General features: G+C 42.2%; 2 protein-coding genes and 1 long non-coding RNA gene across 3 annotated transcripts in view; 2 read left to right on the top strand and 1 right to left on the bottom strand.

The window, feature by feature from the left end:
* The window catches only part of magi2a (membrane associated guanylate kinase, WW and PDZ domain containing 2a), a 182,427-nt gene extending 180,419 nt beyond the window's left edge, over positions 1–2,008 (top strand). The window contains exon 23 of the mRNA XM_025057380.1: positions 34–2,008. Within this exon, the coding sequence (XP_024913148.1) occupies positions 34–175 (142 nt within the window). The 3' untranslated portion in view covers positions 176–2,008. The remainder of the gene's footprint in view (positions 1–33) is intronic.
* A 1,531-nt stretch (positions 2,009–3,539) lies between these two features.
* Positions 3,540–7,708, bottom strand: LOC112487296 (uncharacterized). The gene is made up of 3 exons (XR_003050256.1): positions 7,646–7,708; positions 6,160–6,527; positions 3,540–5,157 (listed from the first exon to the last, which is right to left on the bottom strand). It is a non-coding gene; the product is annotated as an uncharacterized LOC112487296 (long non-coding RNA).
* An 8-nt stretch (positions 7,709–7,716) lies between these two features.
* The window catches only part of LOC103382720 (fatty acyl-CoA reductase 1), a 35,201-nt gene continuing 28,161 nt past the window's right edge, over positions 7,717–14,756 (top strand). Inside the window, exon 1 of the mRNA XM_008315603.3 lies at positions 7,717–7,930. The gene's annotated coding sequence lies outside the window, so the exon portion shown is untranslated. The remainder of the gene's footprint in view (positions 7,931–14,756) is intronic.

The raw sequence follows: 14,756 nt of genomic DNA, 5'->3' as shown, positions 1-14,756 counted from the left end.
CAAGACCCCCCCCACCAACCCCACCACCAACACCAACACCACCACCAGCAGCGGCAGCGGCGGCGTCACAGGGAGGAAGGTCACGGTCTCTCCTGGACCCTGGAAAATCCCTGGATCTGACAAACTGCCCAGCTCACTGCGCACAGGCACGTCCACGTCCACGCTGAGCAGATAACACCGCAGCTCCCGCTGAACACTGTGGCCGCGCTCATCACAAACACAGCACCGCCAACGGACCGAAATCCATTCTTCATCTTCCTCCTGCTCCCCGCTCCTCCTCCTCAGCACCTGTGTGGAACCACAGGAGGGGCCGGACGACTGAGACCACGTGTTTTTTACAGTTTTATTTATGAGACCGTGCTCTAAATTATTTTGTGAACTATATACACCCACCACCTTAAGAACTGCTGAATCATCCACTTTTTATGAAAATACGAGAAAAGAAGAACAAGTAGAATGTGTAAATGTAGTTCCGAGGAGGAATTATTTTGAGAATACAGAGTTTCCCTTGAACAAAACAAAAAAAAGTGTAAAGAACTTGTCGAAAGAACGCAGAGGGCCACTGTTAGTTGCCGTCTAATTTTCTACGTATATAAATCTACATAACGGAGTCTATTTTGTGAAAAAAAGAATGTAAAGACGAGGAGGGTTTGAAGTGATTTGAATAAAAGGAACAGAGAGCAGCAGCAGCAGAGAAGAAACCCGTCAGAACTTTGCCTTAACAGAGACTTGGTGGACCTGGATGTGTCTCTAACACTTGAGGAGTGTGAGTCTGTGAGATCCTGCCTGTAAATAAGAGAAAACAGAACCTTACAGCTGAGCCCACTCAAGTTCTAGCCTGCGATGTAACGAGCGAAGCGATGCAACCTGGACCAGAACTGTTGTTTCCTTCATCTTCGTCCTGTGATCACAAGCTGGAGGCCACAGCTGCGGGGGTCTCCGGGAGCTTCACAGCTACCTTTGTTGTTTCTCTCCTCATTTTTTGCGCGTTTTGCTAAAGAGAAAAAAATAAACAAAAAAAGCAATCCACAACGATGGCGTTCCAGTCAGACGCCGAGGAAAGGAGCTCCTGCGACAGAGACCTAAGGGCAGAGTGCCTTAGACTGACGGAGGTGGAAGCTTCAAATGTTAAACACTTGAGAGGATTTCAAACAGGCTGCTATACAAGATGAACACAAACTCTACAGATATAAATATAACAAAAAAAAATATTTTTACCTGTGTGTGTGATACGGTAATACACGTCATTATCTCACAAGTCCGTGGTCCCAGTTCATTTTAGGTCATGACGCGACTCCACTGATTCCTTACTGAGGCTCAGCAGCAGAGGTTTCTGGGATGAACCTCCTGTTCACAGTCGATGATGACAATAAAGAAGAGGATTGTGTCCGTTTGTCAAACGTCCTCACGTCCTGTCAATGACGGCCCATTATTTAACTAAATATGAACCAACTGGCAGTGACCTCAGCTGACTGGTTCCATGTTTCTATCATTTCAGACTCCTGGCCCACTCACATCAGGCCAATAATAATATAATCTGACCCTCTGATTAAATGACCCACAGCGCCCCCCAGAGTTTGAGGAGTTGGAAGAGTTCTTACTATACTGCAGTCGTTCCCAAATGTATCCTACAGCAGTAGCTCAGCTTCCCAAGAGGGGCCTGGCTAAGGGGGGCTACCCCCCAGTTTGAGAACCCCTGCCTTACTACATGAAGCCCAACAGTTTCTGGTTCGATTCCTGGTCTTTTTAACTCTTTTTAACCACAAAGGTGTGAATCTAAGTGTGAATGGTTGTTTGTCTGGATGTGTGGTCATGTGACCGACTGGTGACCAATCCAGTCTGTCACCCCGCCCTCACCCAGTGACTGTGAGGACTGAGCAGCAGAAGATGGTTTCTGGTATTTATTTTAATTTTCTTCTTCTGGTATTTGAAAACTATGTTGTGCCAGTTCCTCCCCTGTAGATGGTGCTATTACCACCTCAGTTGGTAGATCACATTTGTGTCACTCGCTTCAACCATAAAAACATATATGTCCATAACTGAGAACCAGCTGAGAATACAGTAGAATCTGAAATGAGTTCAAAAACTGATGCACTTACCAGGAAAATGTTCTATTTTGTTCTGTCCTTGAAAAAAGTTCTATTCAAAGATGTTGCAAACAAAGTCAACCTGATTGAAAACTGACAACTGAACAAATCCTACTGTGATTTCACTCATACAGTGGTCGATCCCCTGAACTGAAACAGATAAACAAACTCTCCCTTTCTCTCTTTCTTTGGTTTGAGTCAGTGACGCAGTGTTGGCTGTGATACCAGTCTTCAGTGGCCCACATCTGGTATCCAGAAAGTAGGCTAAGTCTGTACCAAACTCTGCCCACAACAGGACTTCATCTGTCCAAACAATGGGTCAGATAATTGTCTGGCCAAGCATGAAGCTAAGAGACAGCCACTCTCAGTTGTAGATTATGTCCCACATCCTGGATACCCGATGTGGCCCACTAGATGGCAGATCTGGGTCACTACAAGGCTGTAAATTATAGTTATATGTGGGACGTAGAGGCCTGTTACTGGACTGGATTTATTTTAATTTATCAGTGTTTCATCAAAATAGGCCAGTCTTTCAAATCATTAAACCGCATTCTATCGTTTCCTCTACAGAGGGCAGTGCTGAGAGTGAGCTCCACAGTGACAAAGCAGACTGACTTTGAAGCACAATCACACAGTATGAGTTTGAAGTATGACGCGTTGTTTCACACAGACAATGTTTAATTTTCTATGGGTCAGACTGAAGGTGGACTCAGCTGCCCGTCTGATGTATCACCAACGCCCTGGACTGGACTGCACCTTTAATTTTGTGACATGGGTTTGCTGCAGATAAAAACAAAAACATATATAAATAAATAAATATATATATATATATATATAATTGTTTCACACTTTTTGCCCTGCATTTGCACAACTGAGTCACTGCTTTCTGTTTCACCCCTGAGTTGCTGCCATTGAACCAAAATGTAAGTAGTTTTCTATGGAAAGCTAAAGAGGAAAAAACATATGACTAAATAAAAAGACATTTATAGGTGTGTTTGCAACGCGTGTGTGGAATAAAGCAACACACGCCGCACTGTAAACCCTGACACCTAGCCACTCAGAATCACTGTGTAGTGTTATAGCAGTGTGTAGACCCTGAACAGATATCTCTATACATATGACTCTGTGTACTATTGACGGTCACGAAGAGTGTAAGTGGAGCAATTATTTTTATGAAATGGAACACCATGGATATATTAACTTTTGCAAAAAAAAAAAACAATAATAATAATCCTACAGAAAAAAAAGTTGTTTACCTGTAAAATTATCTTGAAACACAACAAAAATAAAAGGAACATCTTGACAGACACACGCATTGGTTTGGGACCTTGATGTGTTTCTGGTGATTATTTAAAAATTATATATATATAATTCTATGGCTTAAACTCATGGAATGCTGCTGTTTCTTCTATACAAATATTTTGACAGTCATTGTCTAAATAGCAACATAGTCTGTTTTTGTTTGTTTGTTTGTTTGTTTTGTTTTGTTTTTTCTCTGTGTAACAAATCTTAATTGTGCTTTTTATAGCCTTCGAATATAGGGATGTTTGATTGAATGGCGAACGAGTGCTGCACTGTGTCCATTTGGCCACACGATGGCATCGTGTACGTACGTAAGAAAACACCTGTCGTTCTGAAATACTTCAGAGAAAAAGTCGAATATTGCAACGACGTTTACAGGAATATTACACAGTCAATAGGACTATTGCAGTACTGTTGAACATATTGACCAACACAAATAAATAAACAGAAAACAAACGTAAATACAGGAAACCCAGTGTGGACCGTTGTCAAAGTTTAAAATAAGAACTACTTTTTTCAGTTACAAAGATACGCGTTCGATAGACTTGTAGTCACTTTTTCTTTATCTCCACTAGAGGTCAGTGCAGACCTTTAATTTTCTACGTCACTCCATTGTGTAACGTTTAAGCTTCTATAAATTCAATATTTAGGTCACTTGTTACCCAGGATTGCGTTTATACAGAATATACGCCAACGCAGTGGTAAGGATTTGGCCAAATAATTATATTTATGTGTAAATAATAGCTATAGGTTTCATGATGTGATTAAAGAACGACTTTGTTGGTCCTGTAATGGAGTTAATGTCATGTCACAGCGGTGTAAAGTAAAACAAATATTGCACATATGTAAAGGTACTGTATGTACACTATGTGTTTTATTGCTCTTTCAGTTATGTTAATTACAGTTCGTGTGAACGCTCTGACATCGACCTGTGCAGTCACCAGGAAATCCACTGTCGTCTGCGTGAATATGTCTGTGTGCGTGCACTTACACTTCCTCTGGTTGATGCTAGGAGTGAGGGGGATTTTTAATGTGCTTTCTGTTTCAGTCAAAGGGTCAACGTTAGATTCACGTACTGATAAAAAAAAAAAACAAGTTCAGTTGGAGTTCAGTTCAGATAACCTCACAGCAGCAGTGGTTTATTATCACTGGGAGAAAATGTGTGAAAAAAAACTGAAAACACAGTGAGCTATAGCTGCTATAATTATGTCTGGCTAATTCTTCCTTGTGTTCGGCTAATGTTAGCATTCTGTTGACATACTCTGTTCTTTCAGCTTCCTGTTGTCCTGGCCAGTTTTTTACTTTCAGTACGAATGTTAATGAAATTCTAAATCAATTTGAGGTCATTTCGTCTTGCTAACATCTGACCCTAGGTTTTCCTAGATTCTGAGCGTCCTGCAGCTACATGTCATCACACAGTGAGACAGGCAGCAGCACAGGAGGAGGACAACAAGCTCTCCTGCAGTGACAGCAGTGGTCACGGCCGTCACTCTCCTCCACAGGGGCAAATCCGTTCAGAGCTGTACTCATGCCTCCACCTGTAGGCTGCAGGGCCGGGGAATCTTCCGGAGAGTGGCGGACCGACCTTTGAATGTGTGCTGAATGACATTAGAGGCGCGGGCTGAGCGTTTTCATTTGGCTCACATCTCACCAACACACACGCTCTCAGGGTGAGTCACAGCTCCGCGGCAGGAGTTGATGGGAGTGTTTTACCTCCTCCTCCGCTGACATCTCACTTCATGTTGTTCTCTGTCTCGGTGACATCTTCCTGTTGATGGAAGGAGGCGCCATTAAAAAAAACTGCAGTGCAGAAGAAGAAAAAAAAATTCAGGGTAGGCCACGTTTTTTCAGAGATTAGTGTGAGATTAGCTAAAATGGCTACAGGTTGAGCAGAAACTAGCCAAACATTACTTTAAAATAGCAGCCAAAATTTAGTTAAAATGAACTAATGTTAGCCACTAAAGCTAAGTGCTGTAAACTATAAAAAGGCTCGCACTGAAAATAACAAACTTTCACAAAAACTGAAACGACAGTGAAAACAGTAGCCTACTGTTGCTAATGCTAAAAACTACAAAATAAATATAGATATAATACAGTAGCTTACGTGAGTTAGCATTTAGTAAATAGTTAACATTTCAAAACGAAAAACTAAACTATAATGAGCCACTTTATAATATTTTGCATAATAAAAAAATATAAAGTATAAAAATACCGAGTTGTAGCCCAAAACGCTTAAATTAGCCAAAAGAGTAACTTGAAAATAGTGTAAGTATATTTTGAAAGTTTAAAGACAGCCTGTTCAAAAAACCTAGAACTGTCTATAAAATTGGCTGATACAGCAAAAAAGTTAATCTTACCATAAACAAAAGTTAGCCGATAATACTAAATATACTAAAAAATAAAAAATAAACTACCAACAGCTTGAACAGGAAGCAATATTTAACCAAAAATAGTAGCTTATAAAAGATAACGCTTATATAAACAGACAACAAGAAAATAAATATTGCGACCAACAACAGAAACCACAGTTGTGAATACACAGATAGTTTTAAAGCCAGGATTCTTTGAGCTGTAATTAACTAAGGACGTAGTCAAGACATCGTGTGCCTTTCTAACAAGTCCCAGCTCCGACTTGGAGAACAACACATGGAACACCTCAACGGAACATTCCTCAGCCTCGGCTCTCATCACACGTCCTCTCACAGTATCGTCGTCCTTCGAATATTTGCGGGGAGGAAGCATCCAATAGGCTCAGACTCACGTCACTCACTTGCATGATCACGCCAGCACATGCCGTGAATTCTCCACCGCCGTCCGCTCCACCGGTTAGACCGTGTGCTCGGCGTGAAGATCCGTTCAGTCCATTCAAGCAGGGAGAAAAGTCAAGTGTCCCACGCCCCAGTCACGAATCAGGGTTTTAAGATGAGGAATAATGGCAGCAAATGGATGTGGTCCAAGTCTTCTCCAGGATGGAGGTTGACAGATCGCCGCTCTGGTGGCACCTAATGTGTAGTGGTTTTATTATCTTTAATTATGAATGAGTGATTTTGCAACTCAGGAATGAAATGTTTGCCTCTGCCTGTTCCTCCACGGTGGGAATCAATGGTGTGAGCCTGTTCTGACAGGAGGCCTCAGCAGCTGAGAGAGCAGCTGAGAGAGAGAGACACAGAGACACAGAGAGAGAGAGAGAGAAAGAGAGAGAGAGAGAGAAAGAGAGAGAGAGAGAGAGAAAGAGAGAGAGAGAGAGAGAAAGAGAGAGAGAGAGAGAAAGAGAGAGAGAGAGAGAGAGAGAGATGGGCGCAGTTTAAGAGAGATGGATGGACGCTGTGTGTTCAGCAGCTAAGTGGCTGAGCTGCGTCGGATGGTTTTCGGACGTAGTTTGAGCGAATATGATCCATCACATCAGTTTGATCCTGTCGGCTTTTATTGATTGTTTATGTACACAGGTCACCAAAGGTCACCACAGGTTTGGCAGGATTAGAATTCCTGATGTGAAACCTCTCTGACCGGTCTGGAGTGTTTTTAGTGTTTGTGGGCTCCAACCCCTGCAGTGACATACAGTATGTTGAAGGTTTACATTCCACAAACACGTCTGTCATACTGAACGTTGAACCGGCCAAACCACTACTGCGTACTGAAGTATCTGACACACACCTTAGGGTCCGGACGCTGAAATAAAATGAAATAAAAATCATGCAGTCACAGATTCAGCCGCCACTCGGTGATCGCTGGTATACAGTGTTTGTCCATCTCTAATTGACTTTAATGAAGGTGCTGTTTGCAGCATGATGGTATGTCAATAGTAGAGAGTCAACTCAAGCTGTTGTCTGATGTAGTGAGCAGTGACTTAGAACAAATATAACCAGGTTTGCCCAGGACTAGTTAGAATTAGAGCTAATAAGCAAGAGAGTCAAGAGATAATTAAAGAGTTAGTAGCATTTAATTAATGAACACTAATGATCAAACTATCAGGAAAAATAGTTGGGTTTTTTACCTGGAGTTTAATAAAGAAAATAAAGCTCCAGAAACTCAATAGAAACTTTAAAACGTCACTCATTTTACAAAACAAAAAAGCTGATTACATCAATATATAGCTATATACAGTATATGTGTGTGTATTCTCGTTAATGGTATGATAATATCACGGGAGATTTTTCTAATTACGATATAATACATACAAAACGATTTTAAAAACGTAGCTCGACTTGAACGCCTCCTAACTTTTCGGGGGATTTACGCAGCCGAACGGTTTTTACCCGCTGCTCTGTTCCAGGGGAGGGCCCACGGGCGGAGGGATGACACGCCCTGCCCACTCGTAATTGTGTGTCAGTGAGGTTCAGCTGCTGTGTAGTGTAGTAGCCAGAGCCAGCACCGTCCACTTCGCGGTTGCTGGAACCACCGGGCTTTGCCTCATTACCGCGGTGGAATTAACCCAGCAGCCTGAGCCCAGGAGCGGTCGTTGGGAGGAGGCAGAGAGTCCGCAGCTTCCGCGCAGCACAACTGCAGGAGGAGGGAGCCGCCCGCTACAGCCGAATTAAACGGTAGGAGGCATTTTATTCATTTTCCTCTTCTTTTATCTTCAGTCTAGGGCTTTGTCTCTGAGAGTGGTGGTAGAGAGGCAGGCGTTGTGCGATGGCACGCCGCGGCAGGAGCATCTTTCATTGGTTCTGTCGGTGGTGTGGGCACAGAGGCGGTAATGAGCATCCAGAAGCCGGGAAGGAAACGCTGGAGGCGGATAAAGAGACTGTACAGTGCCGGTAAAAATATCAGTGGGTTTTAGTTTTATTTTGTACTGTTTTGAGGTTGAAGGAAATGTGGAGAGTTGTGTGTTGTCTGAGAGGACAGGGCGGCAGACGTCGGGGCAGCCAGAGCCGCAGTCAGCGTGGAGCAGCAGCGAAAAGTTAGTGGCAGTTAACCGGAAACGGGAGAAATGACAACTCAAAATAAAACGGAAAATTGCTGTGCCCATGAGTAGAACTCAAAAATCTATTCTTTTTGAATATCTCATCATTGGCCAAAATAATGAAAGGAAAAACACTAACTTGTTATGGTTTAAAAACACATGTACAAATTGTATATTTCATGGAATAATAAATGACTTATTCATCAGGTTGAATAAAAAATGATTGTATAAAAGAGACATGACATACGTTTTGGTGTTTTATTTTGAAAACAATATCCGGAACTGCTTTAAAATCGGCTTCTTTTTATGAGGTGTAATGGCTAATGTTGGCACGGATTTATAAACGCGTTGAATTCGTGAATAACGTTTCAGTGAACCCTCGCGGTGATTGAGTGACCTGTAAAATGATTTAAAGGATACAAATGAGTCAAAGCTGAATAATTTAAAAATGACCTTCCTGTCCTGTTGCCATGTGGAGGACAGTGGGTTCGATTCCCCTGTGGTTCTGGGGACTGACCCAGAGCACAGCTGCCTCCTCCTCACCGTGAATGTGACACTCTTTAGAACTGCGCGTTCTCAGCAGCGTTCTCACTTCAAACCATTCAAACAAGTCAGGAGCCAAACACGTGTGAATGCCTCGAGGTCCAGTCACAACTGTTGACACTGATGTCCTGTCAGACTGACTAACAGCCTGGTGGACGAGGAAGAGGCGTTGGTTTGGTCTCCATGTTTACTGATCGTATCTTGAGAAAGTACAAATGTGGTCAAGTGTTGGGTCATAAATCAGAGTCAGATGTCGGTCGACTGTTCCTCATTTTTACCATGTTACAGTGAAGTTACAGTAGAGTTACAGTAATACTTGGATGTAGATCCTCTTTCTGAGCAGTGGTGGCCTGGTGGGTTAAGGGAGTGGGAGTGGTCGCAGGTTCGAATCCCCCGACCACCAAGTGCCACAGAGGTGCACTGTGCACAGTGTAGAATGACATGCAACATGTGTCAAACTTAAGGCCCGGGGGCCAAATGTGGACCATCATTTTGTGTGGCCCACAGAAGCTTAAAAAGTATTTAATAAAGTCCATGCAGCAGAGCTTCCGTCAACACACCTGAGACGACAGGTGGATGTGTAAAATAAAAACCATCTTCTGCTTTAGCTCAGAATTTTATGCTTAGCATCAACAAGTTTCTGGTTTCAACAGGTGACACAGGAATGTTCTCGAGGATATTTAGGTCAGTACTGCGTCAGTAGCTGCTATAAACAGATGACGCAGTATCTCTCAGAGTCTACATCCACATTAATCTATAGATCTCTCAATAAACACGTTAACACGACGGCATGATCGCGACTTTCCTTTTCATTTGAACAAACATCCATAATTCAAACCCAATAAGCCTCATAACAATCCGCCGCCTCATCAATGGTTGATGTTTTCTGGGCTAAAGCATTGATCGTCTCCATAATGAAGTGGAACCACTCGTGCTGAGTCATGAACCTGACGTTTATTGCACCACTGTAATAAAACCAACTGCATTATTGAAAACGAGGACTGCAGTTTATGGAGTTTTATCTTTTTTATATGGATTTTAAAAAAAAGTAAGATCTGAGCTGTGAAAGACGGTGTAGAAGAAGAGTCACATGCTGACTTCAGAATATGAGCTCTAATTATCATCATGGTGGCCCATATTTTGCTCTCAGTTCGGTGCTAGGTGTACACATGTGCATGAACATCAGCTCCTGAACATATTTATAGCTGCAAAATCAGATCTGCTGCCAGAAGCATTTTGTTCTTCGTTGGTACACAAGCCTAGAGTGCCCCCTAGTGGCTGTCAGTTTAAGAATAACATAAACATGTGAAATTATATATTTTAATATCTTAGTCGCACCTGAATATAAGCAGCAGACCCAGCCAAAGGATGAAAAAAAATTTGACTTATAGTTCGGAAAGTACGGTAAATAGATACGATAAGTTGACCGTTGGATGCAGAAAAGTCTCCTCACTGAGTCACTCTCGCAAGTTGTTGAGTCGAACTCCTGTGTCCAGAATACTAGCTTCAAGTACACAAAGAAATGTAGAAAAAAGCTGAACAACTGCTGTTAGAGCGGAAGCTAAAAAGAGGAAACGGTGTCATATAGAGATAAAATCAGTCAGTTTATAGCTCTTGATTTCTCTCTCTTTCTTCTGTGGTCTGTAGGTGAACTTTCAGAAGAGGTGTGTGTGTGTAGAACAATTCCTATCTATTTAATCATAGAGTTCTGTGTGTTAGCAACATGTTATGAGTCAGTAAAACAGCACAAACTTTAGAGCTGTGTCTAAAGAAAACCGTGGCCTAACTCTTTTGTTTTTGAGTTTTGGTATCGCCTACAGGAGGACTGTGCAGTAAAACAAAATTCACAACAAAGTTGTTGATAATGGATTAGTTGAAGTGACTGGTCTGAGTTAGCTTGCCGTGTACCATTAGCCAGTTTTTGGAAACTCGATTAACTCGTCACTGCTAACCCTTTTGCTCTTCATACTGTATGTGTTGACGTCATTACTTCATAGATTGACAGAGAAAACAAAGACAGTTTGAGCCTGAAACAGACTCAACTGAGAAGACTGTTACATCATAATTTATTAAAGTCGGGCCTTTCAACAAATATCTGTTCAAACGATGGCTTTTCCATCTTCCTCAGAGAGCAGCGGTGCAGTAAGTGCAGTGAATTATCATTTCCTCCCTGCATCTTTACAGTGTCAGGCTGAAACACAGAGACGTGGTCTGGGATGGAGAGACTGCAGCGTCTTCTTCCTTCTCCTCCGCTGATAAACAGCCACCTCACGGGCGTAAATTATGTTTATACTGTCACTGTTTCCACTGTGTGTGTGTTTGGAGGAGTGCCTCGTCACCATTTTGATCCAAACGTGACAGACGTGACTGATGTCTGTCACGTTCTGAGGAGAAGATACAGTATTTCACCAAATCCTTTGAATTCTTTCACCTCTTCAGGTCTGAGGTCTGAGGTTCGAGGTCTGAAGGCCATAAATCAACAGGTAGAACCAGCTGCACCACTGTTGACATTGAAATGAGGAAGTCCTGTTGTTGACATGACATGATTGCAGTGGATCCAATCACAGCTTCTCTCTGTGTCCCCTATGGTGGGCCTCGCCCCCTACCATGGGAAGCACTGATTTAAAATGTGTTGAGAGACATTTTTTAATTTAATTTTTTTTAAGACTGCTGGAACCAAGTAGTACGCCTTGTTTTCAAAAGTAGAATAAATTGATGAATCCCATTTTGTGGAAAATACATGATACAGCAAGGAAAGTTGCTGTATCATGGTTTTTTTTTTTTACTCCCTCATTGGTTTTCCAGTGTTATGAGACTGTTGCTAATATTTTTTCAGCCTCCTAGCACAGGCATGGTTCAGCTTTTTAATCCGGCACGCCAAGCTTTTTCATATAAATAAATGATAAATTATATAATTTATTTATATTCTCATTATACTTCTGCCTTTTCCCTGCAATACCCACGTTTTCCCAATAGATGGCATAGAAAATGATTAAAGCATTTTAGCATTTTAGCCTTTATGTGTGACTTTTACATGTCATTTATCCCCGTCCCCCTGTTCAATTTTAGGACAATTGTGGCCGCGAGTCAACAAGTTTGCCCACTCCTGTCCTAGCATATAGACAAACAACCATTCACTCTTTGGTTAAATGAAAGTATCCATGCCTTGCAGCATGTTCTTAGACTGTAGACAGACGTGTGTATCCTGATTCCCCTGGGTCATAGAATTACTTCAGTCCTTCAGCGTTTGCCTAGAATTCAGTCACTTCTTTTCCAGGAACGTCCATGTGACTGGAAGGACCAGGTTTCTCTCCGCTCGTCACTCGGCCGTGGCCGTTCTTCTTCATTCCATTCAAAGCTGTCGTACCTGTTCAGAACCAGGTTCCACTTTATTTCGGCGAGTAAGGACACGTCCAACTCCAGATCTGTGTTGGCATCTGAACTGTGTTCCTCAGGGCAGCCTGAGATGTTACCATGTCACTGTCTGGTAAACGGCGCCGGTGTGTTACAGAGCCGAGTGTCGGTGCTGTGCTGTAGGTGGCGTAGCTGCGGGGCTCTGTGTTTCCTATAGGAGTTTTAATGAAGAAGCTGTGTTGCTGCACCTGTGGTTCTCAGGGGAGGAGACCAGGATGGGTCTGAATCAGCATGTGGTGCAGAGGATAAATGAACAGGAGAACGGGGCCACGGCCGTTTCAAGCACCGTATTTACTACAGGAGTGAACTGGAAAGGATAGGAGTGTGAGGTTACATTTGCTGGTTTAGCCAATGATGTGGTGACAATGGAGCGCTTATCTGTGTTACCAGTGAATGAGGGACAATGTTACCACTGAATAGGAAACTAGGACATAGGAGAGATGTTGACATAGGTCAGCTTTGTGGTCGAGTCACTGTGAAGGACGTGGAACCTTTCTTGGACGTACGGGTTGTCTGTTATGTCATGTGAATGTAATGGAGAGGGACAGAGTGATGGATGTAGAAAATGACCAGGCTGTGTGAGTCACCAGCTCGTGATTGTTAACACTCGACCTTGACATGTACGGATGCTGGGGCGCCACTGCAATTTACAATTAATATTTATTGTTCCCAAGGGGAGCGCTGTTGAGCACTGATGTGACGGTGAACTGATTAAAACTCGATAGAAATGACTCACAAAAAAAAGGCGTGGGTTACATTATCTCAATGTCAAAACGTTGTGGCCTGCTTTCAAGATATCAGGTTTTTTATTTATTATTATTTAAGATAACTTCAGTTGGTAACAGTATTTTGCTATAATTTGTCTAGAGCTAATTTAGTTTCATAAAATCCTCCAAAAATTGTCGTGAAGAACAAATCTAATTCTATGGTGTCGTGAGTTGACCTCATCGACATCCCTACTGTTGTCAGAGAAAAAAAAGTGACTGCCCCTTTTTATGTTGCATTTGCATGGTGCTGTGTGGATATCATTCATCTGTGTGTGTGTGTGTGTGTCCAGCCCACCAGCGTGAACACTGACCCTCTCCAGATTACCCTGTTGCCCCATGTAGATCAACACAGTTTTCTTTGACACACAGAGGCACGGGGAAGTTTAGTCAAACAATTGGGAAACGTACAGTAGTTGGGTTGTTTGAGCAAATCTGCTGTCGCGAAGAAGAACGGCTTAGAGCTTGGATGAATAAATCGTTAAATAGTTATAATAATTAACACATGGTTAAATTAATAATGGAGCTACTTATTCCAAAAATGACACTTGAACATCGCATGAAAGCTCCAAAATTTTAGCCTAATTCCATTTTTGGAGATTTTCTTGAAGCCTTAACTTTATTGTTATTTTGGAGATTTTCTTGAAGCCTTAACTTTGTTATTGTTATATAAATGCTTTAATGTTGTAAAAACAAAGCAAAGTTTAGAGTTTTTTTTTAATGCAATCTGCTCTGATTCTGTTAAATGAGCCAATCAACAAACAGATGAATGTGCACCATAGCGCTGACTACAGGAATTTCAGGATCACTTTTTGTTGAGACGAAAGTAACATTGGTTTACTGTAAATCAGTGAGCAGTTTTTAGTTTTGTTTTTATTTTCAACTTAAACACACTCTTGGTGTTCAATCTCACTTCCTGCTCCGCTCTCGTAAGTGTTAACTATGCAGAAAGTTGAATCCTATTGATCCTTAGTTTTAAGGATATATTTATATTTTCTAATGTGAGGACGGTGCCAGTGGAAAGACTGTTTGATACAGAAAGAGTCGTTCCTCTTTGGATCGAAATATGTTTCTGTTAATAATAGTAACAACAAAACGAGCTGTTAGCGTTTTCATCTGTACAACACAAAGTACTTGTACTGTTCCAGAATGAGTTTGTCAAAACACAGTATTACCAGGACATTCCTGCGTTGTAAAAGTCTCCAACAACATTCTTGGTGGTAGTTACTTGACTTCCTGTCATCATCTCGTCATAATCCTCATGTCAAACAGGAAGAACGACTGTCTGCTGGAGGTGAGGCCATGACTGACGAGTCATGTGGACCAACATGTGGTTCCTGCCCAGGTCTTTATGATGTAACAGTGGAACATTCTGTCTGTGAATCATTCTATTTTCTCTGTCTTTGTCGTGGTTTTATATCAGTGATATCATTTAGAGTCTGGGTTAGATTTAAAAAGATGTTAACCCGGACCGTCCTGTGTCTGGGATCTGCTGGACCAACGCCCAGCTTTCTTTGCGTTGACTGTGTGGCAGGCAGCCAAAACCATGCATAGCTCCGCTAACACTATAGCATAAATATGTCAGAGGAAATGTACTCCTCCTCACTTGTCCGATTAGCCAAAGAGAAACGAGATGGCAGAGGGTGTTGGCGAGTCTGACGGTGTTTCACGGTCGTTCACATTACAGTGGAAGTGCACCTGAGTGTGGAGTAGGTGGGGTCCACCACTCCTTCAGATGCTTCA

Source organism: Cynoglossus semilaevis, chromosome 8 (genome assembly GCF_000523025.1).
Source record: "Cynoglossus semilaevis isolate Cse_v1.0 chromosome 8, Cse_v1.0, whole genome shotgun sequence".
Classification (NCBI taxonomy): Eukaryota; Metazoa; Chordata; class Actinopteri; order Pleuronectiformes; family Cynoglossidae; genus Cynoglossus; species Cynoglossus semilaevis.
This window is presented reverse-complemented; position numbering and strand designations above follow the sequence as displayed.